This window comes from Apteryx rowi, unplaced genomic scaffold (genome assembly GCF_003343035.1).
Source record: "Apteryx rowi isolate R43461 unplaced genomic scaffold, aptRow1 scaffold_31, whole genome shotgun sequence".
Classification (NCBI taxonomy): Eukaryota; Metazoa; Chordata; class Aves; order Apterygiformes; family Apterygidae; genus Apteryx; species Apteryx rowi.
Window position 1 is genome coordinate 3772581 of NW_020449530.1, and position 27546 is coordinate 3800126.

The following is a 27546-nucleotide window of genomic DNA, read 5'->3' on the forward strand; positions in this document are numbered from 1 at the left end:
AGAACAGGGAGAAAAATGAAATACCTGGAGCAGTTATTTATTGACACTTTATTAATTTTTTTTAAGAATGAGCAATGCAGTTTAGCTAGCACATAGAAGTACTATTAGGTATCTTTATCAAATAAATGCACCATCTTTATTATGAGATAATGACAAAGATACTCACTATTAAAATGGATGTTGTGTTGCACACAATATTGTTTTGCCTGTTGACATCTCTCTAAACTGGAGAGAGGAATTAAAGGCTGAAGTGGGAAATATATATCCTACCTGTAAATGAAAAGGAAGATTATATCTGTAGGTCTTAGAAACAGAATTAAGTAGGGACCTAATGTTATCAAACAGATGCAAAATAAATTCATGTTTCTATAGAAAAAATTGTTTGAAATTAACATGACACATTAGTATACAGTTATTACAATGCAGTTAATATGGTATAATTTTAAGGACCACCAGGCCTTCAGGATATAGGAATTATAACAGCCTAATATGATAAGCTTTGAAATGAAATAACTTCATGTAAATACTTAACAGCAATAGAAAGCATTTGAAAGATTGAAATGCAAGAGGAATAACATCACTGGAAAGGTTTAACATATATTTCACTGTTCATTCAGAGAAGAAATATTTCACATAAGAATTTCAAATTTTCACTACATTTCCAGTTTGGGTAGAAATGGCAAAAACATCTCTGAATACAATGTCTATGTTTTTCTGTGAATCTAGTCCTTTGATTTTATTGCATATACCTGGGGAAAAAATGGCAGAATTAATGTTGGACCAAACCAAAGAAATAGCAAATAATTTACCCTGAAATGATGTGGTTTTATTTCTTTCAATTTACCAGATATACCACAAATAATTTGTTTTGGGGTTGACCTTGGGTAAGAATAGAGCTTAATTTTTGGTTCAACAGTGGAATCAAATAATCAATTATTCACACCACCCAGCCATCTGAACACCCACTTAAATCCTAAAATAGGAGCTTGCCATTGACAACAAAGAGTTTGGATCAACTTCTTCTCCCAGGGGCGAGGCTCATTCCCAGGGAATATTGATTTCTTTTTGTTAGTTTTTATATTTGAAAAGATGAAAAATTGTTTTCGGCTTGAAACTAACTCTGCAGGAGCAAGCTTTTATGAAAGGAATTTTTTTGGTGAAAAGGTTTTTTTTTTACCACGTTAGTGCCTTTTCTAAAATATGCTCCTATTAGGCAATGTCAAAAGTACAATTTAATCGTGCAGGACCCTAACTGATGCTGTCCATAATTAAAATGAATTGCTTCATCAAAGCTTCTCTTTATGTTGTGCCCCCTGATTATTTTGTTTGGAAACAGACTGCCCTAAAATGTATCAAGTGTCCTGCTGTTACTATTTAGACAAACATATGTCAGTAGATTCTTAATAATTTGAGTAAGCTTTTATTATAACATCTTTCTCCAGCTATATTTAACTCTAATCTTTAATGTAGGGACTTGCATCTCTTTTCATGCTTCTCTTTTTATTGACTTTCCAGATATATTCAGAAATCCCCTAATTTGCATCCAACAATGACTTATGTCTTGAAGCATTAATATGTACATTTAAAAACATTGAAGCTAAGGTAAGAAAATGATAAAATAGTATTAAAGGTTTCTGGTTTAAATATATGTGATTTGTAATATATGAATCTTTTAAAGACCTATTTAAAAAATAGGAAGAAATGTTCTTGAAAATTCCATCTATACTTTTTTCCTTAGGAATTAAGGCCAGAAGAAGAAGAAGAAGAAAAACAAGTGGGTCAAAAGCTGAGTAGGAAGTGTAGTGAATTTTCATCAGAATGCTGACATTTATTTCAGTCTCAGAGTGGCAAAAAAAAAAGAAATGAAACTCGAATTTTTTCTGAAACAAGGTCTATTATTTAGCACCCACGTAGGTCTAAAGGAACTTAATAGAGATGGTCAGCATCAAAAGAACGATGATAAATGTCTTGCTAACACAGTGAGCTGTAGCTGGCTCTTTAACTCTTGGGTTAACATCCTCTTCTTGCGGCAGAAGGGGATCAGTCCGTTCACCAGGACCGGTAACTTCATTGTAGTGATGAAAGAATGGCTCTGCCCAGGGCCTGGTAGTCACAATCAGTATTTGGTAAGACCGGATTGGAAAGAGTTTGTATCTGAAATAAAGCAGAGAAGGTTTGGATAGCTAGTTTTTGGTTTGCATATGCAATGGTAATTGTGATTGCATGACCAATAGCTGGATATTTGGAAGTACGTGCAGGTTCCTCAAGTCTTGTATGTGTTGACTTATAAAACAAGTAGTTTGTGCCTGTTGGCAGCACGGCTAAATGGCTGCCTCAGGACACTTGTTGCTTTTCCATCGGCCATAGCTGTTCTCAGTATTTCTCTCTTTTCTGTTAAATAAGTTTTTTTTAAAGGCCTGGTATGGTATTTTTGATATCTTGCCAGGTAGCCTAACGGGAATACTCTGTTCTGTTATGCAAGAAGCATGGGTTTGATCCCTAACTGCTGTTACCATGCTCTTAGGAATTTATGGTTACAAAAATAAAAGCATTAGCCTGCAGCCATACTGCTGTGGACTGTGAGCTTGTCAGATCTCAAAGGTTAATCAAGGTCRGTCCTGCTCAGGACTCATACTGTTGGGGAGTGCAGTGGGAGTATGGAAAGGAACCACAAAATAAAAAAAAGTGTGTGAAACTCCTTCCTCATCTGCACTTCATYCTCGGGAGCTTCTGTTCTTTTTCCTCTGTTGTTGCTTAGTTTTGGTTACATTTTTTTTCCCCACATATACAATTATTTCATAAATGTGCTTCTTTTTTTTTTTTTCTCAGTGAGCAAAGGCAATTACTGTGAGTATGCAAAACTGTGCCCATGCAACACTAAGCACGGCCTTTTGGAATTCATGCTAAGCATCTGCCCAGTGACGTCCTGGATGGACATCGTTTGCAACCCAATCTGCCCTTACAGACCATTCAAGGTGCGACATTGCATCTGAAACGGCACATCTGTGTAGTTGTACACAAAGGTACCAATTTAACCTACGCTAGTAATACACAGTCACTTGATACTCTTGTGTGCACTGGAAAAGTTGCATTATTGTTGTTAAACATGTTCCTTACAGTACTGTCTGAAAACCAGCCACTGCCAGAGCCCTATGCAAGACATTGTGGCAGTCTGTGCCCTGGGGACTTACAGCCTAATGGATGGTGCAGAGGTGGATGTCAGAAGGGCTCAGGCACCTATGAAGAAGGAGCAGTGTGATGCTGGCAAGTGGTGTTTAAAGCTGTGAGCTCAGGGGTGAGGAGGAGGCTGGGATGATCGTGAAGAAAGTGAAGTAGAAGCAGAAGGGGCTGGGAAGAGGGCTTTGACAAGCAAGAAGGAGGAGGAGGAAAAGGGGGAGAGGTATGGTGCTTCTGTGAACTTCAGGCTCCCGTTTTCTCCACTCTGCTGCATCTTACCCCAAAGCCTCATGACTGGGGAAAGAGGGATGCCACATGTTGGGGAACCACCTGTATGGGAAAAGCATCTCCTCTCCACAAATCTGAATCAGTTGTAAGCATGTGCAGAAGGCTGCAGCTAGGTCCCATTTTAGCTGCCTGCAATAACACCACATCAGAGGTAACAGGAATATTGAATGTTATACTTAGAGCATCTACAGCTCCAGAAAAAATGAAGTACTTAGCACATTACTTTGTTTCCCAACTGATAAAACATTGTTTACTAATGTGCAGTCTCAGCATCCCAGGAGCACATACTGATCATTATCATGCACTAAGAGGAGGAGCTAGTTGTTACGAGACACAGAATAAGGGACAGATGTCCAAGAAGTATCCTGCATATTCCTCTAAGGCAATCCTGAAAGCAAAACATAAGAGTCAGGCCTGAAGCAAAACCTGAAGTCCAAACACTTCCAAACATTAGGTGAGCTTAGTCCTATGTACCAAATGCAACAGCAAACCATTCCTCAGATCTGAAAGACTGCAAAACTACAGGGAAGTCTGGAATAAGATCTGATCTGTTTTCTGGCCTTCTCCTGACCTTGTGCAAAAGAGACTCAGCCAGCTCTTCTTGAATGTTTGACGAATGCTATTCAATGGACTACAAGAAATTTCCGGTGTCTTCAAAATACACAATCAAAGCAGCATTCTGTATTCTGCTCACCTTCCCTTTTTCCTTCTTCCCTTCAGGTTCTGAGGATTATGTTATTAAATTTTGGTGTAAAATATTGTAATAAATAGTAAGTAGCAGCATGATCCATCCTAAAGATATCAAAGGTGGAAAAATGTTATTGTTTCCATTTTTCTAGTGAGGAAAATGAGGCACTAATTACTTGCCCAAGGTGACTTTGCTCAGTAAAAGATACTGCAGCAAGAGAAAGAGCAAATTAATTTAATGTTTTGAAGGTGGCTTCTTTTTTTGCTTAAGAAAAAGCACTCTGGTGGAAAAGTGCAGTTTCAGAAAGTGAAAACGAGTACAGATATAATGTGAGTCTAAAAGAGCTGGCTCTTACACATGAATTTGTGGCTGTGACAGAAGAATAGATGAGTGATCAGTTTGTGTATAGATGATTGCAGTGAGTGAGTCTAGGCTACAGGAAAAAATGTCTTTATGCAAGAGTCCTATACATAGTGGAAGTGCTTGGATACTGCTGCGATGGAAAAGCAGGCAGACAGTATGAACACTGTAGACAGTTAGCCAGAGAATGGCATGCAAAAGCATGGAAAAATTCAAGTGCCCTGAGCTGCTCTGGATCAGCCGCTTGTTCACAGTGAGGACCCTGCCTGTGACTGACAGCAACGCAGAGTGCGCAAAGCCTCCTCACAGCCAGCCAGAAAAAACGGTGGAAACATCTGGTATCATTTATTCAATAGGCCAAGGGCAAAAGCCCATCCTGACTTCAAGCAACCTCACTGAGGGTGAGAGTGTCCGAACTGTTGTCCTGCCACTGCAGGACAAGGGGACCGAAGGTGGCAATGCCACAGTCCATGGACAGGCGCTCTTTGCAGCTTCTGGGACTAGTGTCTCCTGTTGGTATCGATTTGGGCCATGGCTCTGGGAAAGCCAGAAGGCATTTTCCTAACCAGCAGACAGACCATCCAACAGGCTGTCTGTGATGGTGTGCTCCTTTCCCCCCCACACTGGTGTGCTCTCTCCCCCTCAACCTGACCTCCCTATAAACAGCACGTATGTAGGGGCTAGTTGAGCATGCGCCAACTAAGGCCCATCTAGTATGCAAATATGACTATGAGTCAATCATCTCCCCCCCCCATAAATAGGGGGCAGCCCAGAGCCCATTGAGCTCTCCTGCATGGCAGCAGGCTGCACTGCAGAACCTCCTCTTGAGTAGGGACGCCTCTCAAGGTCACTCCTTGAGGTTGAGAGATTCCTTACACGGGACAGATCCTCAGTAAGTGATTAATAGCATGCTGAACTTTTGCGAACTTCGCGAAACTTTGCTGAGTTATATCCCTGACTGATAGCACACAATTCCTTAGACATAAACCGTTGACCAAGTCTGGGACTAGGACTGGATCCAGCCGCACCTAGGCTCCTCTTCGGAGGAGTTTAGAAAGCAAGGGGGTCCAGTCTGAACCTCGTGACTCAACGGGAGGGTCTCTGTTGCACACGCATCAGACCCTGTCCTTCATGCAGTAAATAACTGAGTGAACCTTGCCAATCGAACCTCATTAAATCGTTCTTATTCACTATTGAGCTTTGTTAAATCGCTGTCTTATCATAAATGTAGTGCTACTTCCCTCTTACGAGTGAAGTGCATCACTCCTTTTGCGACACTGTCACACGTGACTTGGCACACTACTAGGCCTTTCTCTTGGCACCCTCTAAAAAATCATGTCCTACTGACTGTATGGGAAGAAGGACCTCCATCTAAATCTTCCCGTATCTGGGCAATCATAGGCAATAATGTTCCTTTTTGTTAGGGGAGAAAAATACTGTGCCTGATTTTATTTTTGTTTACTGCGACTTGCCAATATGAAGCACCGGGAGAGAGAGTTAGCTGGCTGTGGGTGTCAGGCAGCTCCCCAAGTGCAGCACTAGCTTATATAACAGGATCCTGTCCTCAGGACCACTGAAAATTACCCAGTGAAATCTTACGAAATGTAGCCAGTAAACATTATATTATAGAGAGAGAAGAAACTGTGTTCATTATTTCACTGGCTGGGCATGGTGTCGCTCAATATCCACCAGCCAATTGTGTGGGCTGAGATGTGTCGTCAGCCAGACACTAGCGCTTCCAGCTTGCCTGCACCATTGAATTAAACACTGGGTAAAGCAGCTGCTCTATTTTGCCTCCAGATTCCTTCTGTGTGCTGTTGTTAACTCCTACTTGTTCTCAGCTGGTTAGGCCTTGTCTGCGCAGGAAAGATGTTTGATATATGACAAGGTTACGCAGGAGCTCACTATGATTTATGACATCTCACCTGCTACCACAGTCTTACTGATATTTCGTCCAGTCTAATCCGGTATGCTGCTATCCTGCTATCACTTCTTATGCTGGACTCAGTTCATCCCTGCTGCTCTTCTGCTTTATCATCTCTCTGCCTCCCCAGCCTTAGATTCACTACCTTTCTTTTCTCTGTCCAGTTCTGTTAGCTCTCCTTTTGCCTCCTACTGGTCAATTTTGCAAACCTGCTGTTTCCTCTTCCTCAGGATGGGTGGGAAAGGGATATGGAAGGAGGGTGCTGCCTCAGCCTGCCATCACCTCTTGCTTTATCTTGAATTTTACAGATGGATTGAATTGGATTTTTATCTGAGTATCACAAAGCAGTTGAAAGGCTTTCCGTCAGCAATATATAAATAAAAATGAATCAGAATAGACCGGATTGTTGCTTCTTACATCCACTTCCCTATTTTGTTTCTGACAGGTCCTGACACCCACACACATGCTCCTTGCTCAGATTCTGCTAGATCTCCTTTTTTGTCTGCTTTGAATTTTTGGCAGGATTATACATTCCTTATAAGCTTTCTCCCTTACAGAGAGTTTCACTAGCTCTTAGCCTGGTTCTTAACTCTGAGGCCTTGTGCCTTTATGCTCTCCATAATGATGGGTCTTACCAGTGCCTTCATTAAAACACCATGGGGCAAGCATTGCACTCCCCTGCAGGCTCTGACAAGTGAGATACCGCTGCTGGCTGCTAATTTGCTTTGGATTTCCATCAGGTCTAATATCTCCTCTCCGCTTCATTCTGCAGCGAGTATTTCTAACTGTGCCTCCCACTGCAAAGGAGTGGAACTGAGTGAAAAATCTGCAACAGGTAATTTATGTAATGGACTTACCCTTTTTCCCTGAGTTTAATATGCATGAGCAGATCCTGATTTCTTCAAATGTATTCACTATTTGAAGAGGTTTGCCTAATTTTTTTTACTTGTGTACGGTTTTTAATGCTATGTATAAATCACAAATGTTCCCTGTATGCACTCAAAAACCGATATTTGCTATTCAAATAGCGTTATGTTCTAACTGTTTAGGCACATCGTGAGGAATTGTTTCTGATCCTAAAGTGGATGAGCTTGCAGACACCTCTGTTATGTCTTGCATGTGCCCCTTTAAAATGTGGTATTAATATTTACAGATGCCATCTTGAAATTCACTTTCCATGAATATTTGTGCTGGAATGTGCGTGTTGGTTGCTTGAATGKGTGCATAACAGGAGAATATAAAAGAGACACAGGAACAAACTAGGAAAATGTACTTTAAAAAAAGAAGGAAATGTTCACCATTTTATAAAATCAATTTTTAAATTGCCCAACTCTAAACATGAGCACTGGAGAGAAAACAAGCAAGTGTATGAGTCACAGTGTCCCTCTTTTGTCTGCCATGCTCCAAATCCAATATATGGAAGCAGAAAAGCAGCTAGAACAGAAGCAGGGCTGATAGTGGAAACAAAAAATAACATTTGTGGGCTCCTCTCTTAAATCATGACTTCACCGCACGTGGGTAGGCAAGGTCAAGAGGCGTGACAACACCTCCCACCTCCTCAGGGCAGGCGCATTGCTCACAGAACCTCTTTTCCAGGATGGCGCTCGGCAGTGGCGCACGGCAGAGGCCCACAACCACCCCCACGAGGGGCTCGGCTGCCCTCCGGCGGGAGGAGGGCTGCCGGGAGACGTGGCAGGGGACCTCCATGGCGGGGGCCACTGGGCAGGCCAGGCTCGTTAGCATGGCAGCAGGCCTTGTGACATGGCAGGCCTGTGACGTCGCCGCCGGCCTGTGAGGTGACCAACGGCTCGCCGGCGGGCACGCCATTTTGAGTTGGGGGGCCGCCGGGGGCGGAGGCCCAAGCGGGCACGGAAGCTGGGGCAGCGGGTGCGGAGCCCAGCGGCAGTGCCAGCGGAGGCGGAGGGGGCTGAGACGGGGCAGGCGACACAGCGCATGATGCCCGCAGCGCCCCGAGGGCAGGCGACCCCGCGGGACGGCCGAGGCCCGAGGCCCGGCCCGGTCGGGGAGCGGCGGCCGCCCGCCCCTCCGACCCCGCGCATGCGCAGCCGCCTCCCCTTCCCGCACTCGGCTCGGCTCGGGCYTCCTAGAGGAGAAGAGCGTGCCACGAGCTGGAGAGGCGCTGGAAGTCTGGCGGAAGTGACGAGAAATTAGGGGCGGAAGGGGTGCTGGACGCTGCTTCCTGCTTGGTCCGGGGGCGCGGCCGGCTGGCGGCAGGTGAGGGGAGCTCGGCTCGGCTCGGCTCGGCTCGGCTCGGCTCGGCTGCCCCGCCGGGGAGCCGCGAGGTGCCGCTAGCTGGGCTCTGTGTGGCCGCAGGGCCCCGCCGCGGGGTGGCGGCGACGCGGGTGTGGCAGGCCGCCCGGGAGCAGGCGCTGGCCTAAGGCTAGTTGACGGCCGCGCTGCTTTCGAGCGGCGGTTGGGCGGGCGGTGCGGCCTGGCCGAGCCCCGCGGGCGCCGGGCTGCAGGGGCCTCGAGCCTCTGGCGTCGTCGAGCCCAGGAGAGGTACCTGGGGAGGGCCGGGCGTTAGCGCCGTCTCCACGTTGCGCTGCTGCGCGCCGAGTGTGGCGGATGGCTGCTTTGCTCGCAGCCGTCTGCAGAGACAGGCAGGTAACAATGCTCCAGCTTCGTGGTAGTTTTATCCATGGCTTATGTTTGGAAGTTGCTCATGGCCAGAAACTTATTTCGAAAGTCAGAATCCCAATTTTGCAGAAAATGAGTCTGTGATGGAGCCAGAAATTGTTATTACTGCGGTAGCCTTTTTGGACTTTCCTTTGATGTGTACCTTGATTTCTTGCAGAAATCAGGTTTTTTATGGGTGTAAGAAACACAGCGTAGACTGAACTCAATTACGAGGAGTCAGAGCTTATAGAAAGTTATCTCTGAGTTGGACCTGATGCAAGCAAGTAGGTTCTGATAGGATCCTGTAAGTGGGTCTAAAGAACTGCTCTAAGATCCACAGTGTGTTGTGAATAAATGAAATACCTGGAACAGATAATGTAGAAGCAAAACTGTCCCTATTTCTTGGGATGTCCTTATAGAGGCTTTCTGCATTTCAGTTCTCCTCAGAATCAGAGATGCTCTAGTCAACTGTCCCTTGCTTAGACTTTCTTTTAGGAAGGTTAGCCAGGGGATGATAAGCCCTCCTAATATTTAGTTCTTTTGTCTAAGATGAAGAGCTGAGATATAAAGGCTGCCCAATATACCTGTGTGTTCCTAGAATGCTTTGGTTCAGGGGAAATATTGACACCTCCACAAGGCCCTCAGGCAGAAAAATGCCTTAAGCAGTCCCAGAGCAGCACAGGCTGCTAGTTTTATCATGTATCTTTCTTCTGTCACTCTGGATATTTAAACTGAGTTTTTAATCTTAGTTCCTTCAGATAGAAAGTACTATTGTATTGTCTCAACTCTGGACTTCATTGGCAAGAAAACTGAAAGCAGATAATCCCTGGAGACTACCCTGCAGTCTGGCTTCTGGGTTTGGTAATAGCAGGTAACCGTAGTTACTGCACACTCAGCCTGAGTGCTAAGAGAGGAGGGTGGAAATTGAGGGCTGGAGAGAAATAGTGCTGAGATAAACCTGAAAGCAAGGCAGATTTTTATTTATTTATTTTTTAGATTAAAGATAGTGAGCAGAGGTGGAAGAGGATTACGTCATCTGAAGTTGTGGTGTTTCCTGTGGCCATGGTGTATGGGCTTAAAGGGAATCTCTTTTTTTCACTCAAAAAGCAATTTCTGCAGCTAATCAGCTCTGCTTGGACTTCTTCACAAGATAACCTTTGCCAGAACACAGTCCATCCAGCAGTCTGTTTTGTGGGTTATTGATTTCCCAGCTGTCATTCTTTTGGCCCAACTTTTTGTCAGCTCCTGTCATCCAAGCCACCCTGTAGGAGTATTCCTGCTAGCAAACATGAACAGCCTTGAATCGATTCCCTTTTAGTAAATGAGTTCCTACCTGCTGCCCTGTCATCTTTCAGAAATGCAAGTATTCCCTTTGCCTTTGAGTGTGTAAAACTGGCAGAAGTGGGTTTAGTGAGTTTGCTGTGACTTGGTGATTGCCTTTGTTAAATATGTCAGATCCTGACATATTTATGTGGAGGTGAAAAACAGGATGTTGTTAGAGTTTGAGAGAGTGAGCTGTGGCAATCATTAGGGTTGCAACTAAGGTCCCTCTGCAAAAGACTGGATGTGATTAATTGTATAAGCTGGATCCTGTTTTCAGGAAGGTGCGGAAGTACACATTTGTTGATATGGGCTGATATTAAATTTGAGCAACTTCTTGTTTTTCTGAACCAAACTTCCTGTAGGAATCTCTACAGCAGCATTTCAGCTAGCCTGCTTCCAGAATGCTCCAGTATTTAAGAGCTTGCTGCAAGTAAATGGCCTTCAAAGGGACTTTATAGCTTCTGTGTGGTTTAGGCTTACAAAAACAAATTGCCCCCTAATAGGAAGTCAAATAAAGAGCTGTACTGGAATGCTTGGGCTGGGACTGTTTTCCTGGCATTAGATGCCTGTGTTGTAGGCTTATCTAAGCTAGTCACTTAGGTTTCTTTTATAGTTAATAGGGAGAAGAAGAGAAGGCAAGGCAGGCAATTTGAGAGCACAGTGCACTTGGTCAGTTTTAGATGCCTGCCTTAGAATAAGATCAATTGTTTGTTAGAGCACCTGTTTCTCTCCCGTAATGATAAGGAGAGCCAAGGGTGACAAGCGCAGGATGGGTTATCTGATTCACTGTGGATATCAACATCTGTCTGTCAAAATGAGCTTTATGTATCTAACTGAAGGAAATCATTTTCAGTCTCTTCTTAGAGGAAAAGACTTTCTCAACAAGAATATGCAGCCAGCAGCTCAGTGTCTTGGTGCACTAACGGCTGCTGCCCAAGCTTCTTAAGGCAGAGCTCTCCATTGAGAGGAAAGGTTATCACCCGCAGTGGTGGCTTAGAGGCTATCTTAGCTTGTGGAGCTTAGAGAATTGAAGCACATCTCTCATTCTTTAAGTTTCTACCTTTCAGATTCTGTTTACCAAATAATTTAACATAATAGCATTTCTGTCTTCTGGAGAGTTAGTCTCACTTGATTTATGTGATCCAACTTTAAATGTCAGGTGTTTTGCTGATATATGCTATCATAAAAGCAGGGCTCCAAGACCTCAAATCTTGAATCTTTCTCTTTACCCCAAGTGGGATGGGACAGTGTGGCACGTGGGAAACGAGCAAAGTAAGTCTGTTTGAGTAGTTTTTAGAGAAAGGGAGGGTCTCCATTTGAGCACAATCACCGAGTCTCTTGATATATTGGCTCAGACCCACATTTATTTAATCCAAGAAATAACACTGCTGGTAAGAACCTAAATCCTCCASTTTATGTGCATTTAGTTACCCATCAGTGATGTCTTTGCCTTAATGTTGTATTGCTCATAGATGTCATCTGTTTCTAGGAGCTGCAACAGCTACTGTTTCTTGCAAAGCAACATATCTGAGCTAAGGGTGTAACAGGCCCTGGCTTCCTGAGAGACGCTGTCTTACGTACTGGGCTCATACTTCCACAGCTAGCTTTTTGACAGGTTAGTGGTTTTCCTTTGCTAGCTCTCAGTGTTCAGGAAGGATTACACACAGATAGCCTTGTACTCTAGAAAGAGCAGGGCAGGGCAAACACATGGCAAGTAGCAACTGATCTTAGTTATTCTTTCACACAGCCCCTGGACTAGGGGGACATGTTCCTATCAGGCACTTGATTTGCAGAAACTACATTTCTCTTCCGTTGCTCTTCCCCAAGTCTCTGTCAGCAGCAGTAAGCTACTCTTTCATTGTAAAGCAGCATATTAATTGTATTCTGTCTCTGCAACTCAGGGAATTACTGAAAGGCATCTACAGTTTTGGAGTGCAAGCTTCATACTAGAGTCTCTCTTGATGTTCCCAAAAGTGAGTATCTTCACAGTGTTACCTTAATACCTCTTTCCAGTACCATGTTGGTAGTCAACAAGTTGAGCAAAACATAGACTTTAAATTGAATGAGTCTTGGGTACTTTTCAGGCAGATCCCAAGGTATATTGGGTTGGACTAAGCAGTTATGCAGTAGTACGTAGATTTGGCTAACAAAAAGACACCTAGTACAGTAACTGACATGGTGCAGTATGATGTTCTTGTGATAAATGCCAGTAATTCCATACCATTTGGGTATGGAGAACTGAGTAGTGTTATGTCACTGGATCTGGTAGTTAGCACTGGCTTCATACCAGTAGTGCAGAAGAAGCTTTTCCTTTTCCCATGACTGCTGCTAGGACAGATGAGGTGAGATTGCTGTTTCCTGGCAGAATATTGGCCTGCAAGGCCAGGATGCACAGYGTGTGAAATGCAGTTGGAGCCCGAGTCCCGCTAAGTGTGAAGTCAAACTTCTCAGTGCTCTGCTGTTTCTGCAGGGCTGTGGTATGATGTGGGGGACCAGCTCCTTTTGCAAAGGTCTTGGCTGCTCAACTAGCACAATGTCAAAGGGGACCTTTGGAAGAATTGGCATGTAATAGGAGATGCCTTGTGAGATTCTTTTTCCACATGTTTTTTTTGTTCTTCTAAGCTACTGCCCCACAGTAGTAATACCCTGTCCTATGAGGATAGACTAAAAGTATGAGGTTGACAATCCGTGGTATGTATCTCTCACTCTAAAGCTGAAGCAGAGGAGTATACGTGGCTTTTAGAGGTGTGGTTAGCTTAACTTTATCGTGTAGATTTGGCCTTGATGTGCTCAAATGAGGGGGAGGGAGATCAATAGCTTCTAAAACTTCCCAGTATCACATGCCAGTGTCTGTGCCTGGGAAGCTCTGGCTGGCCAATTTGATTAGCTTATTGGGAGTGGGCAAGGTGGGCACAGCTGGAGCTGAGAGCTCTCTTACTCCAGAGGTAGTACTGGGAAGTAAAATCCTAGCAGGTGCCAGGCTTGACAGTTCCAACAGAGATGTAAAAGCCCCACTCCATAACTTTGTCTAACATAGCTACTGAAGGTCTTGAGACACAAAGCAGTCATGCTTACAAGCAGGGGATTTTGGGGTTCTGCTGTGAGAGATGTCTACTAACATGAGCACTCTTGTGGTGGAGTACAGCCTGCTACAGGGCCTAATTATGGTCTTATTAATGCTTTCTTTCATCACTGCCTTCCAGCCATCAGATGATGATTAGGCCTATTTATAGGGGCAGGATTCCTTAATATTCAGCATGGTGCACCTCTTGCCAATCAAATCAGTACCATCTGCATCTTTGATTGCTGCTTAATAACACTGCAGAACATGGTTAATTAAAAAATATAAATAGACTTTTCATCCTCTTATCTTATCAAAGCGTCCTCCCCCCTTCCCCCGCCAAGCATAAGGTTGGCTTAGCACAGGGAGCATGGTATGCAACCCACCTCACTCCTTGAAATACATCCTGCTTTTTTACCCAAGATAAGTCTGCAGTCTGTTCTGCTGGAGGACTAAATTTCAGCCCCTCTGGTGAATGTCAACACAGGGCAGAATGATCATTTACTTCACAATAAAATAGGACTCTTATCTAGGCTCTTGAGCTGCGTTTACCAGCAGAGTATAAGCAACTTCTAGCGTTGCATTCAGCTGCATGTCTACATCCATGTGTGTGCATGCACACGCATTTCCTTATCCTGTTCCTGAACAGGAGAGGCATATGCAATGCCATGTTTTGCTCTTCTAGGATTTTAAGTCTTTCTTCTTTAAAATACATTTCTCTGGTTTTGAGGCAGGTAAAATCAGAGGAATGGTGAAGGAGAAGGTGAGCTATGTCTTTAGTTCTTGGAGGAGTTAATTCTGCTAGTTTTTTGGGATGGCCTCTAGGCAAGCTTCTTGTACAGCCGATGTTGAATGGGGGTATGGCTTGAATTTGCCAGCAAAATTGATCATGATTTAAAATTTTGTGGGAAGTCTGTGTAAAAAGTAGAGAATGGGGATGATGCACTCAAAACAGTGTAAGTTTGTGATGATACACTCAACAGATATCTGTAGCAGTTGTGAGCTTTGTGAGTGTTAAAAGCTGCACAAGGTATTGGGGGTAATGTGCTAATGTATGCTAGGTTGAAGCAGAGGAAAGTGAACAGCTGAGGCCTGTTATTGTCAACCAGGATGGAACTTGCTTGTCTGAGTAAACATGATAAAGTATTATGTGCAAGAGTTTAATGTCAGTGAAGAATTTGGAATGGCATCTTGCTATCAACCAAACTACAGATAGGACTTTCCTCTGTGAGAAGGAACAGCGCCTTGTGACAAACTATGCACAAAGCTTACCTGTACCCCATCTTTGGGGGTGTTTAATATTTACCTGCAGTTCATTTGTGATTTGGTCTGTTCCCAGTGTGGGACTATTCTGTTGGTGGTGGTGTAGTGGTATGCAGTGGAGGATCTGCAGACTTGTATTTTACTGCATGTTGCTTACATCTGTGTCCTTGCTGGCTGATCGGTTTGTAGGTGGCTACAAGTCAATCGATCTTTAATTAGGACCCTGCAAAGGAGAAGCATAGGGCTGGAGTCTGTCACTTTGAGATGTTACTGTACTGCAAGTGGGAGTTAATGGCCATTAGTTGGTGTTGACTTTCCAGTGCAGTGACAGCAGCAGCAGCACAGTCATTTCTAAAGCAGTCCTTGTAACATTGCAAAATAAACACTGATTTTTCAGAGTTTTTAAGCCCTCTTCTGCCCCCCCACCCCCACCTCTTGTTATCCCTTGAAGCAAGTTAAGGGAGCAATTAGTATTGCTGGCTTCCTTTATTTTCTCTTTATTTTCACAGCTGAGTATGCATCTGGTAAGTGCTCCTAGGTAGCTTTGATGTCACCGCCTGTGTTGAGGGAAACCAAATTATTTTCTTATTATTTGACTTCCTTTATGTTCCCTTGAAAAATGAAGGTATTATAAGAGATTTTTATTTTTTTTAAGGTAGATAATCATCTCAGTGATTGGTCCTCCACAGAGTGATATTTTCTAAAGAACTTAGGAGTTTTGTTCCTTTACGGATTCTTTTTGCCCTGTAACAAGTTCTCTTGGGCTTAGCCTTGATATAAGGAGTTTTATTCTTGGGTCTAGGAGGAAATGTGTTCCCAAAGGTTAGCAAAGTAGGTTGAATGGCTCTCTGCTTAGCCAGAGCAGTGAATTGTAATGCCTTCTTTGTGTTTGGAGCAGCAAATCTCTATGTAGCCATCAGAGCTTTATAGACTTAGCTGTGATGATTGGACAGTATGACAAGTTGCTGGTTCCAGATACCTGAAAACCCTGGACTGATCAGCTTGTATCTGTCCTGATGTCAGTCTTTTGGAAAGAGGAGATGGTATGTTGGAAGCAGATGTTGACTTTCCCACAGTTGTTGTTTCCCTCAGCTTTTGCTAGTGCAAATGCTGGAACTGAGAAGGGGGGGTCAGCTTTGGGCACAGAAGATAACCACCAGTCTGGGCAGTCTTTTTACCAGCTCACCTGAGGTTTGTGCTAGCTCACAGACAACTTAAGGCAAAAATGCAAATCTGAGCATTTGGTAGCTCTAGTCAGAACTTGTAAATCAGAATACAGCACACCTAAGCAGGTGGTACAGCGAGAAAACAACCATTTCTCTTCCCTAGCAATTTAATAAAGCAAGGGAGGTTATTGTATAACACCAGAGCACATTTGTCTTGATCAGGAAAGCTGGTGTAGAAAAAATTGAGTAAAGACTGGCTGGAGCCTCCAGATTCTGCAGCTGTTCTCTCTTTAATCACAAAAAATAGCCATGCTGCTGTTTTTTCTTCCTTTTGTGATCCACAGGTGGTCATACCACTAGTGATTGAATCTGTTGGGTGATCTGGCACCTGCTCTTATTCATAATACTTGCTTTGTGTTTTTATATGCCCATTTCTCACCATACCATCAGAGTACTTCATGTTAGCCTTTGTAATTCCAGCATGCAGGTCTTTCTGCTGAAACATGCTAGCTCCCTCTGTAAGCTTCCGTGATGATACGGGAACCAGTTTGTTGCTGTGCAGGAAGTCACTTCTGTGTGTAATTCATGAACAATTTATTTGTATTTTTGATGTATAGGTTATGTGAAAGTTTGGCATCCCTTGAGCAGGGTAGGACAATTGCGATCTAATTTGTGGCACATTGTTTTGATGTGCTACCTAATTCTCATAATACCAGAATGTTTGAGGTTGGAAGGGTCCTCTGCAGAACATCTAGTCCAACCCCCCTGCTCAAGCAGGGTCACCTAGAGCATGTTGCCCAGGACCCTATCCAGATGGCTTTTGAACATCTCTAAGGATGGAGACTCCACAACCTCTCTGGGCAACCTGTGCCAGTGCTCTGTTACCCTCACAGTAAAAAAGTTTTTCCTTATGTTCAAACAGAACTTCCTGTGTTTCAGTTTGTGCCTGTTGCCTTTTGTCCTATTGCTGGGCACCATTGAGAAGAGTCTGGCCCCATTCTCTTGTCACCCTCCCTTCAGATATTTGTACACATTGATAAGATCTCCTCTTAATCTTCTCCAGGCTGGACAGGCCCAACTCTCTCAGCCTTTCCTCATATGAGAGATGCTTCAGTCCCTTGGTCATCTTAGTAGCCTTCCGCTGGACTTGTTCCAGTAGCTCCATGTCTCTCGTATTGGGGTGCCCAGAACTGAACACAGTACTCCAGATGTGGCCTCACCAGGGCTGAGGAGAGGGGAAGGATAATGGACTGTGGCAAGGAAATCTGCTACTTCTTTCTCCATGCACTGAAGGTCGAGATAAAGGAAGAGTCAGTCTTGCTGAGTAACATTCAGTCTTTGGAATGTTCCTTCTTTCCTTTCCTTCCTTCCTTCCTTCCTTGGTGGAAGGAACATTCATTCCTTCCTCACCTTGGTTGGGAATAAGCTGAATTTTTGCCATGAAGGTCTCTTGTTCCTGCAGGCCCTATCTGCTGTAGGAAGCAATTCCACTTGTATTATGGCCATATGGCCAGCACATTAATCAGAAGTGCTTGTAAAACTGGCTTCCTTCTCCAGTTAGTTTGATCACAAGAAGTAATAAATAGCAGTTGTAGCATGTGATTTTTGCCCAAGTCTAGTCACTTTGGAAGGTTGTTGCTGTTTTTAGTCTGTCTTGCTATAAATCTCTTAATTTGTTACCTTGCACAGGAAGGATTGTTTCTTGCATCTGTATCTGACAGCAGTTCCCACAGAGTCTGCCACGTTTCTCTAGTATGCCTTTTTTTGTAAAGGCGAGAACCTGGAGCCTAGTGTGAGAGGTCTGTTGAGAGCTTGTGAAACTGAAGTTGCTTGACACCCAAACTGTGACAACGCAAGCAGGAGCAACTTGGGCTTTTCCTGCTTTGCCTCACTAATGTGCATCCCTTTCTTTGCAAAGGAGCAATGGGACCTGAAGGACAGTTTCTAGCTTCTGAGTGTTAGGAAAGAAACAGTTTGGTAGAAGTTAGGCCAGCGTTGTTTCAGAGTGTAAGCACCTGTCAATTGGCTGCTGAACTGAGGCTAGTTTTAGAAAGGTCACTGAGCCAGTTGGTAAGTCTATGGGAGATGATATTGGGCCTGTATCATCCTCATTTGGCCTCAAGAGGAAAAAGCTCGGCCTTCTCATACTGTGAGTCAGATTACATGACAGTGGTTTTGCTGGTGAAGCTAGTTTAACGCATCCTGTTCTTACCCTTTCTTCCCACTCTGTTTCATGACTGGGCAATTACAGATGTTTATGCAGCAGCAATAAATCAGATCACTAGTCACTAAAAGGATCTGACTTAAAAATAGGCATCCAAAAAATCAGCAGTATTGATGCAACAAAAGGATTGTGACCTGTGACAGGGAGGATCATGAACTGGCTTTGCTATGGAAACTGAAGTATCCTGTAACTGTGCACTCAATGAGTCAGCCTGTTGCTTTGTTCCRCTTTGTCAGTCAAATGGTAGTCTTGAAAGCAAAAGGGTTCAAGCTTGGTTATGGTCAGCAGATCAAAAAATGCAGTCTCAGAATTAGACATATTCCTTCTCAGATTAACTTGTATGCTTTACAAGTCAAATAATTTTCTGTCTGCTGAATACATTCAATCAAGAATCAACCTGCAAATACTGCCAGTAAAGACTGTGGATTCAGAGTTTGGCTGCCAGTGATGCATGAAGTTAAACAAATAGGTCTAGGTCTCCTACAGCAGTGCCAGGTCTTCTGATGGCTGGGCTTATTTTTTTGAGCAAATCTGTTATCTGTCGAAAGGCTCCTAGGTTTCCTCCTCCTTTTCCCTCTCACATGACTAATTTCCAAAAAATAGGAAGCACCCACATTACATTTACATAAAGTCTTTCCTAATCTGCTGTGGTAGGAAACCCAGATCAGAAAGGACAAATTCAGAGAGAGTGAATGATGTTGCCTGAATATGCAGGAATGGCTGCAGGCCATCCTTTCATTTTGTGAAGCAGGATAGGGAATGTAAAGAATGTGTGAAGATTTTGTAATCTGTATAATCCTCACCTCTTAAACTGTTGTGTTATGCTCTAACTACCTCTTCAGACTCCAGTTTTGTGACTTCCTCCAGTATAGACTGTGTTTCTATGGTACTCATAGCCTGCTCTGCATGCCCTCCCTTGGGGGAAGGTGGAGAGCACTCCTCGGTTATTAACAAGGGTGGTGGTATCTAGAATACTGTTTGCACACAGTGGCGCTCCCTGGACTAGCTCCTGTGAGCCTCCAAGTACCAGCAGAGGAATTGTGCTATATCCCGAGATATGTGTCTCCATTTATGATACCTTACTTTTTGATCCTGCTTAGTATGCTTTTCTTCAGCTTAATAAGTATTTTCTTATACTGATGTTTAGCACCCAGCATGGTGAAGTCCTGTAATGAGCAGCTGTTGTCTGTGGGTTTTTTACAGTCTGAAGTTTGAAGGGAGTTGTGCAGGTCTAATGGCAGAGCTGTGGTTAGAAAACTCTATGGACACTCTACTCTGTTCATTAGATCAGGCTCTCCTAACAGTAATGCATTTGAGAGTTCTCAATTTTTAACATGCTCAGAGAAGATTTCTTTTCTGTTCCCTCCTCTATGTCCTGGAACTTTTGTTGTTATTACTATGAACAAAATAATACATGGAAGACAGGCTCTTTGGGAACAACTGAGGGATAGATGAGCACAGCTGACAGGATGGAAACATGGATGATGCCCAGCCTTATCCTGACTGTTAGCTTTCGGGGTGGAGTAGTGTCATTTGTCCAGCTGCATCTAGGAGTGTGCATGTGGCTCCAATTCATGAACAAAACTGAAAAATTGCAGTTATCATTTCAGTTTTGTACATGAAAGGATCCTAAAATGAGGTTTCTGTCAAGATACTTGCTGAGGGAAAAATCCAGCCACCAGAAGGAATGAGCAGCTCCTGGGAATCTGAGAATGGAGCGCTAGAATGGAGTAACTCTCATTAACCTACTTGGAGCAGGGGCGTGTGTGCACATGCATGCCCTGTAATGTCATAGCTGCTGTTCTTGGAAGGGAGAAGTGGTTGTTCTTCCTGGAACAAAAGCATGAAGTAAAATGTTGTGTTTGCTGTTGAATGACCTGAAATATATCCATCTAGAATGTGAGGATGGGAGAGGGGACAGGGTGATCTCTGAAGAGTCTTATCACCATCTTGAACTGACTTTGTTCCAAAGTGTGGTCTTTGTTTTCAGCGTAACACTGAGCTGAGATTTGTTAAATGCCATGCTAAAAATAAAATTATGTTTCCCAGGAGCATTCAGGTAAGCAAGAGACTCCCACCTCTCTATAGCTACCTCAGATTTCTAGAAAATCCAATATGTCAACTTTACTACTTGTTTCTACCTCTTCCGCTTCCTGATTCCCTTGCAAACACTTTCCTAAAATAATTGGGGAGCAGAGGGTTGAAGTCTGTGGATAAGAGCTGTGATAAAATGGAAGTGCGTTTGTTGTAATGACCTATTTGCTCTTTCCTTTAGGCATAATGGCTACAGTGGCCCAGAAGCCTTTTTTGGAAGGGCAGACATACTCAGTCCCCCTGATCCAACCAGACTTGCGCAGGGAGGAGGCTGTTCAGCAGGTGGCAGATGCCCTTCAGTATCTGCAAAAGGTGTCAGCTGATATCTTCAACAGGTATGCTGCTGTCACGTTGGGGATGGGAGCTGGGTCTTAGCATCCAGTAGTAGGAATTAGAGTACTGTGACAAGGCTGCAGCAAATAAAAGTTTACTGGATTCACGTACTGTCAAAGTTAAACATAATCAATTGGCTGCTGTTAGCAAGAGGTTATTTGTTATTAATTTTTAATTCAGTGGCAGACTGTCACAAATTGCAGTAATGTTTCTGCCATAGTTATACTCAAATCCTTCTTCCTCGTGTTTTAATTGGGAGACTTTCTTACTTAAGGTATCTTGAAGATGTGTCTTTTCTAGTCATTGTGCTTAAAGCAGCTGAGTAGAAAATGGCTCTTTGTTCTGATCTCTGGGGCTTGCAGACTGGGTTCTCTTTAGACTTTTTGTGTTTTGCACTTCTCTTTTTGTACATTGGGAGGCCTAAGTGTGTGAAAGTGTCTGTCTGTTCTTCTCACCATGGTCCATCCAAACTGATCTGTTCAGGGATTCAGCCCAGTCTTGCCATTTCTTGCATACACTTTTCCTTAATATTGGGTCCATAAGACTGCCTGTATAGCAGATCTGGGAGATTCTTGTGGTTGCCTGAAAATGATAGTAGATAGTGTGGTGCCTTTTTTCATCCAGTGCCACATTTGGTATCTCAGCGCCCTGAAATGGCTTGTGGTATCATTGATATGGAAAGAGGAGATCAGCATTTATCTTCTCGTRGACTGATAAGCAAAAGCACTTGCCTTGGTTTCAGTGGGAATTGTGCCTGCCTAGGATGATTTGTTATGGTGTGAGCAGGGCCATGACATTCTTTCTCCTGTTGGGCTTTCTTAATGGCAGGTTGAAGTTCTTCAATTTTTGATGGTGATGCCATGAAGGGCAGGCACTAGAAAAAGGGTAGTCACTGAGGCTGAGCTCAGGTCATTGAGATAAATAAAGTATTTTCATTGGAATAGTTTTTAGCTGGAATCATGGACGAGGGCTCTGTGTAGGCTGGACTGCCTTGAACACAAGGCCTCATTCTCTTGTACGCTTCTCAATATAGGAACTCCTTTTGATAAAAGGCCAGGAGAAGGCTTTCTGGAGCTGCCAGAAACATGTGGAAGGCACCCCATGGGACTGGCTGGCAGTGCCATCCCTGTCCAAAATCCTCTTTGTGGGGCAAATAAAGCTATTGATCAAGCAGGATTTTCTTTCTGCCTCTCTTCCCTCCCCCCCCCCCCCCCCCACTTGCAGCTTTGTAAAGCAGTGCCCTGTAATTTCCTTGGGGAGGCAGGCCTGCTGTTTTGTATTCGAGTCATTCATGAGCCCTGAACGCTGGCTGTGATGCTGTTCCCTCGCTCTTCAGTGCACTCATGACTTTTAATTACCGATTTTTTCCAACAACAGGGGAGGCTTCTTTGGGTTCTTTGTTTGCTTTGCCATTCCTCCAAGGTCTCAGCTCTCTGATATAATTAATACGATTTAGTAATTATGCAGGCATCTAATTAAAAGTTCCGTGACCTTGGCTGTTCCATGCCAATCAAGGGGAAAAGCTTTCAAGGTGGGAACTTTGCCACTTAGCGAAGAGTGACCTTTTTTCTTCCCTTTCCTCAGATAAGGCAGCTCTATATTCCATTTCAAGGAAGGAGCTGCCTTGTCTGGGGGGGCTGACTGTTCTGATCTGCAAAACAGTAGCTTGCAATGCTGATGGAGAGGAAACTTGTTCACTATGGCAGACTCAGCTGAGTGTGTCAGACTCATTGCTTTGGTATTACAAAGATGCAGATGTTTTTTATAGGAACAGTTGGATTGGTACTATGCTTTCAAGAGAGGCAGGCCAACTTGTAATTTATTGAAGGTTGAGTGAAAGAATCTTTCTATCTATGGAAAGAGGATTCTTTCCATAACCATATTTTTCTTTTTTTTGTTTGCTTGTTTGTTTGTTTTGGTTTTTTTTTCTCTTCATGGCAGCTAATCAAAACTTCTGCTTGGGCTAGTTGCTGACATAGCAGTCAAGTAGGAGTTCTTAAAATGAAATTGTCCATCCTTTGTGCAAGGGAGGTGAGCTTCTGCTCTTTTTGTTTGGAAACCTGCTGAGGACAATTGTGGCATTGTTGTGGTTATAGAGAGAATATTCCCTGGACCAGTTAATGGCTGTTCAGGAGAAAAAAATGCTGAAGAGTGCCAGTGGATTCAGCCTTCTCAAAGAGACCCAAGAAAGACATCTGTCAGCTTGGGGGATTGGGAGAAAGAGGATAAGCAGCTTTTTTTTTTTTTTTTTTTCCTTCCCTTCCCTTCTTTTTTTGTTCCCTGGGAATCTGGGAAATAATACATAGCACAAATCTCTGCCAAGCTGTCTTCCTTCCAAATGCTCTCAAACAAGCCAACCTGCTATTAAGTTAAGCTTTGGAAAAGTGCTCAATGACCAATTTAAACACTCCATTAACCAGCAGTTTCTCTTTTGTTTGTTTCTTCAACCAGCATTTTCTGGGTGGGAGCTCTTATTGGAATTGTGCTGTGGATTTTGTCACAGAAACATTGTTGCTACAGATAGGTGATGGGTGTAGTTTTCTGCGATGGCCCTTGGTTGGCTAGGTCTGCTCTTCAGTATTTCTCATTTTCTGCGAAGAGCTTTTGTTGCCAGGAGATGTTAATAATCTCTAATATGTTGGTTCATTATTCAGACTGTACACTCTTGTGTAATAGATTTGTGGAAAATTGCCTGTCCAAGTTATCTCAGTTAGTGTTACAGCAGTACAAAGAAAACTAGTACTTGGGTTTGGAATGTTCTTATCAAGGTTGTGGTTTCCTTTGCCTATAATCCAACCACAAGTGGTTCAGTATACTAGATTTCCTCATTTGTGCTGTTTTTTTCACTTTAATGAGGAGTGGTCTTCTTAAATCTTTATTCACTATCTGCTTGTCTAGAGTAGTATTTTGATAAACAGGTATTTCCTTCTTCTCCCTTCTTCTCCCTTCTCCCAAATTGACCCTAAATCAATTTCATATTACATGTTTGAAAAGGGCTTTAATATTAAAGAAAAATTTAAATGAGAGCCACGCTTCTGAAAGCAGTAGTTAGAAAACAAAAGCGCTGCAGAAATGCCTTGAAGCTTAGAGAGGATGTCAGGTAAATGTAGTCACTAATGAAGAGGAGGAGTTACTGGCTGGCCCATAGAGCTGTTAGGGATGTTGAGTACAGGAACAGGGTTGACATGTGGGTGGGGAGGACTCTGTAGGATGTATGCACTGGACAGATCTTTGACGTTCTTTGTATGTCAGTCTGGCCCGAAACTGAAAAAGCGGACAAAAACTTAATCACTAGGTGCATTTGGGTGTTCCCACTTTGTTTTAACCTGTGAATGTAGTTAATCACACTGATCAATAGTGGAAATGGATGACTGAATATCTCTGTAAGAGTATCTTTGAGTTAGGATATCTGTGGAATGTATTAAATGTTTATGGAAATTTCCAAAGAAGAGCCTCACAGTAAACTGTATTGTGCCCTTTGTGCACCATGGCTCTGGGATGCAACTTAGCTTGGCTTCTGCATCATGTTTGCTCCTTTGCTAACTGTAAGGGTTTGATCTTACTAATGAGAGAGCTGTCAAGAAGTCCTCACCTTGATGGGTCTCCATTCAGATGATTTCACTCCAGGAGGCTGGTTGTAGCAGAGGGTAACAATTTTTCTCCAGATAATTTGAGTGACAGGAATCTTGTTAAGTGATGAGTCACCTGATGGTACTTCGAAGTTGTCCCATCTCAGAGAGGATGTCAGAACTAGTTTAGTTTAAGATATCTCTCCTTAGGAGAGCTAAGAGCAGTCACTCATTTTTAGGAAGAGTAAGCAGAAAGGGTGAAGGAGTGGGTGGATGGTCTTGCAGATGTGAGGACACGGAGCATGAGGAAGCCAGAGTGAGAAATTTTGCCTGCGAATGTTGGTTACTGTTGTAGAGGCTTTTAACTTTTTTTCCTCTGTCCAAATAATGTGGATTTTTTTATTTTTTTTGGCATAACGCAGGCTTTGTAAGAAATTGCTCATTTGTTTTAGCTCTCATGGTCCTCTGGAAGCTAAATCTGAGTAAATTTGGGGTGGAAATTGAGAGAGGTTGTTAAACTGTTGGGAAGACTTTAAGAAGTGATGTATGGGGGGGCAGGGAGTAGGATAGCATGCCTGGAAGGCTAGTGGCAGTGGGCAATAGCAAGCATCCCATGCCCTCAAGAAGAGGGGAGTGATAATGAGTGTTCAGCAGGAGTCCGGATTAAGACTGTTTCTGGATGCTGCTAAAATCCCTAAGCTTAAAATCTTGTGAGATCTGAGACCTAGGTCCAATTCAGTTGCCTTGACAGCCCAAGGGGAGGGGGATGCTCAGTTAAAGCTGTCACAGCTTGAAATGAAAAGGGAATAGTAAGAAAGAAGTGACTGAATGGTATTAAGTCATTTAAAAAAAGATAATTCCTTAAAAATGAAACAAATATAGTGGAGAATTAGCAAGACAGGATTCTTGCTCATCTCAAAGTGCTAAAAATCTGTGTCTTTTGGACTTACAGAGATTAAATGTGTCTTTTGAAGTAGAAGAACAGAAAGCTAAATTTGATTCTGCAAGGGAGATACTACTTTATGGCATTGTCATTGAAATGTAGCAGTGGTTACTTTAAGCCCCTGTTCTGAGGCTACTAACAGCTCTTCAGCATCAGTTGCTTTCACTAGCGATCTGTTTATCTCGGAATCCCGTTCCCCCAAAATGAGGATGATCAGTCTGTTCTGCCTTAAGTCATTGAAAGGCAGGCTTGAACTTGATAAGAGACTTGTAGCCTTCTTTTTTGCTAACAAGGCCTTCAGCATAGTTTAAAATAAGCAATTTAAAGAAATGATTGAAGTACTTCACCCTCAGTATCCTCCTTCAAGCAGACTTAAAGTTGTCGCACCTAGTAGCAAGTCTGCAAATAGAGGTGCATTTTAATAAATAACTAAAAGACTTGGTACTGGCATTAATACGAAATGTTTCTGAAGGCAGGAGATGACTTTGCATTAGCTACAGAAAACATTCTTTTGGGGGAAGAAGAGCTCTTAATACTTGATCCTATATCTGAAAGGAAAATGATGGAATATTGTGTCCAGGCTGCTGAAGTGGCCATCCAGGAGCACAAAAAGAAACACAAGTCTTAGCCATATTCTCAATCACTAAAAATAAAATGAGTGGTTTAGGTGCAATAATGCTAAACTGCTGATATATCAGTTTGCTGTAAGTAGTAAAGAAGTAAAGCAAAATGCAGAAGTTACAGGAGAAGCGTTCTGTCACCCTTGGAATTGCTCTAAAGGCTTGTTAGAAAAAGGAGGCAGGCAACAATTTTTGACTTAACGGAGCTCTTAAGATTTTCTCTACACTTACGAGGCCTTCCATGGTTCTGAAAAGTGTAATGGAAACATGAGTCAATTTGCATGTACCATCTGTTTTCATCAATACAAAAGGCAAACTGTAAGGAGAGGTTCTATGTAACTTCGGTACTTTTTTTTTTTTTTTTTTTTAACTGTGACAGGATAGTCTCTTGTTTGTACCATGTGCCTTGTTGGAGAAAACTCAATTTTGAGTGACAGCTTCCAAGTTCCAAGGAAATTTTCTTCCTGGTTCTCAAAGACAGGACAAGACAGACTCCCCAAGAAAGCATGCAAGAGCTCAAAAGTAGGAAAGATGTAAGATGTAGCTACCTACAGAAGAACAATTCAGTAGCTGGAAAATACCAAGTAGAATATGCAATGCAGCTTGCCCTTCTTGGGCCCTATGTTTGTTCCTTCATCTCTGGACAACTTCTTTTTTCAACTCTGGGGAGATCAAATTCATTCTATTCAGAAGTAAGATTTGCTGTCCTTTGAAGGATGAAAGAATGGTATGAAAAGAGAACAGCAAGAGCCTTGGCTCCTTGATTCCTATTTCAAAAGTTTGAATTAGAGCTTGGCTTTGAAGTTGTTTGGTTTATTTTCTTTGCTGAGTCACGAGCAGGGGAAGATCCCACCTTAGCTTCTAGAGGATTGGTTGTGGCAATGAGGATCTTTTGTAACGAGAATGTTGCAATCTACAACTATATGGGTTGGATTTCCTGAAAAGAGGTGTCCCAGAAGTAATAATCTTAGCACACTTAAAAATAAGTTCTTGATAGCACAGGAACTTCTTCCTCTGTAGATTCTGTTCATGCAGCAAAACTATGCATCTTGAAGAAAATTACTGATCAAAAATCTATTTAGTCCAATCACATGTAGTTCATATTGGCTTTCAGATTTAATTTTCTTTGCTTTTTGTTTGTAGCAGACTTTTGTATGTCTGTAGACTAAAATCAACTTCCTACCATCTATAATCTCCCTATGGCTTAGCAAAACCTTTTTAAAATGTTTAAAGAGCTCTGATTTTAATATGAGAGATGCCATGTGTGGTAGCTACCATTGTTTACTGTTCAAAGGCCATGTTCCAAAACAGAGAATGCCAGTTTCAAAACCATCTATGGAAATAAAACCTTGAGCAGGAGGAGGCAGAAGAAGCAAATGTTAAATCCATGGTTGGAGGTGAGAACTAATCATCTTGATAAATGGTAGCTTCTTTCACCAAAGATTAATTTAAAGCACAGTCAATTTGAGGACAGAGTTGCAACTGAGTTGAAGGATGGATCATTTTGTATACCCACTGCTGCTCTTCCATGTGGGCGCCAATGACACCAAGGGCAAACTGCAGACCATCAAGCAGGATTTCCGAGCTCTGGGGATGGTGGTCAAGGGTCGTCTTCTCCTCAATCCTGCCAGTGAGGGGGATGGATGAGAGGAGGAGGAGACGGACTTTCCAAGTTAACGACTGGCTGCGCCGCTGGTGTTGGCAGCAGGGTTTTGGTTTCTACTACCATGGGACCCTGTTTGAAGATCGACAACTGATGGCAAGAGATGGGATCCATCTCACAAAGCGGGGCACACAGGTCTTTGCCAACAGGTTGGCCAACCTGGTAAGGAGGGCTTTAAACTAGGAAAGATGGGGGAAGGGGAGAGTTATAGTG

The 27546-nt window shown here is 43.1% G+C and overlaps 1 protein-coding gene across 7 annotated transcripts in view; it reads left to right on the top strand.

The window, feature by feature from the left end:
• Nucleotides 1-8572: 8572 nt before the first annotated feature.
• WASHC1 (WASH complex subunit 1) overlaps nt 8573-27546 on the top strand; it is a 49321-nt gene continuing 30347 nt past the window's right edge. The window contains exons 1-3 of one of the 7 annotated variants that reach the window (XM_026070327.1): nt 8599-8672; nt 12299-12370; nt 20387-20540. In XM_026070327.1, coding sequence (XP_025926112.1) covers nt 20392-20540 — 149 coding nt within the window. In that variant the 5' untranslated portion in view covers nt 8599-8672; nt 12299-12370; nt 20387-20391. Of the gene's footprint in view, nt 8673-8930; nt 9063-9926; nt 9946-11886; nt 12013-12298; nt 12371-20346; nt 20541-27546 lie in introns of those variants that run through there. The other 6 variants (XM_026070326.1, XM_026070325.1, XM_026070329.1 and 3 more) reach the window with 6 other exon arrangements.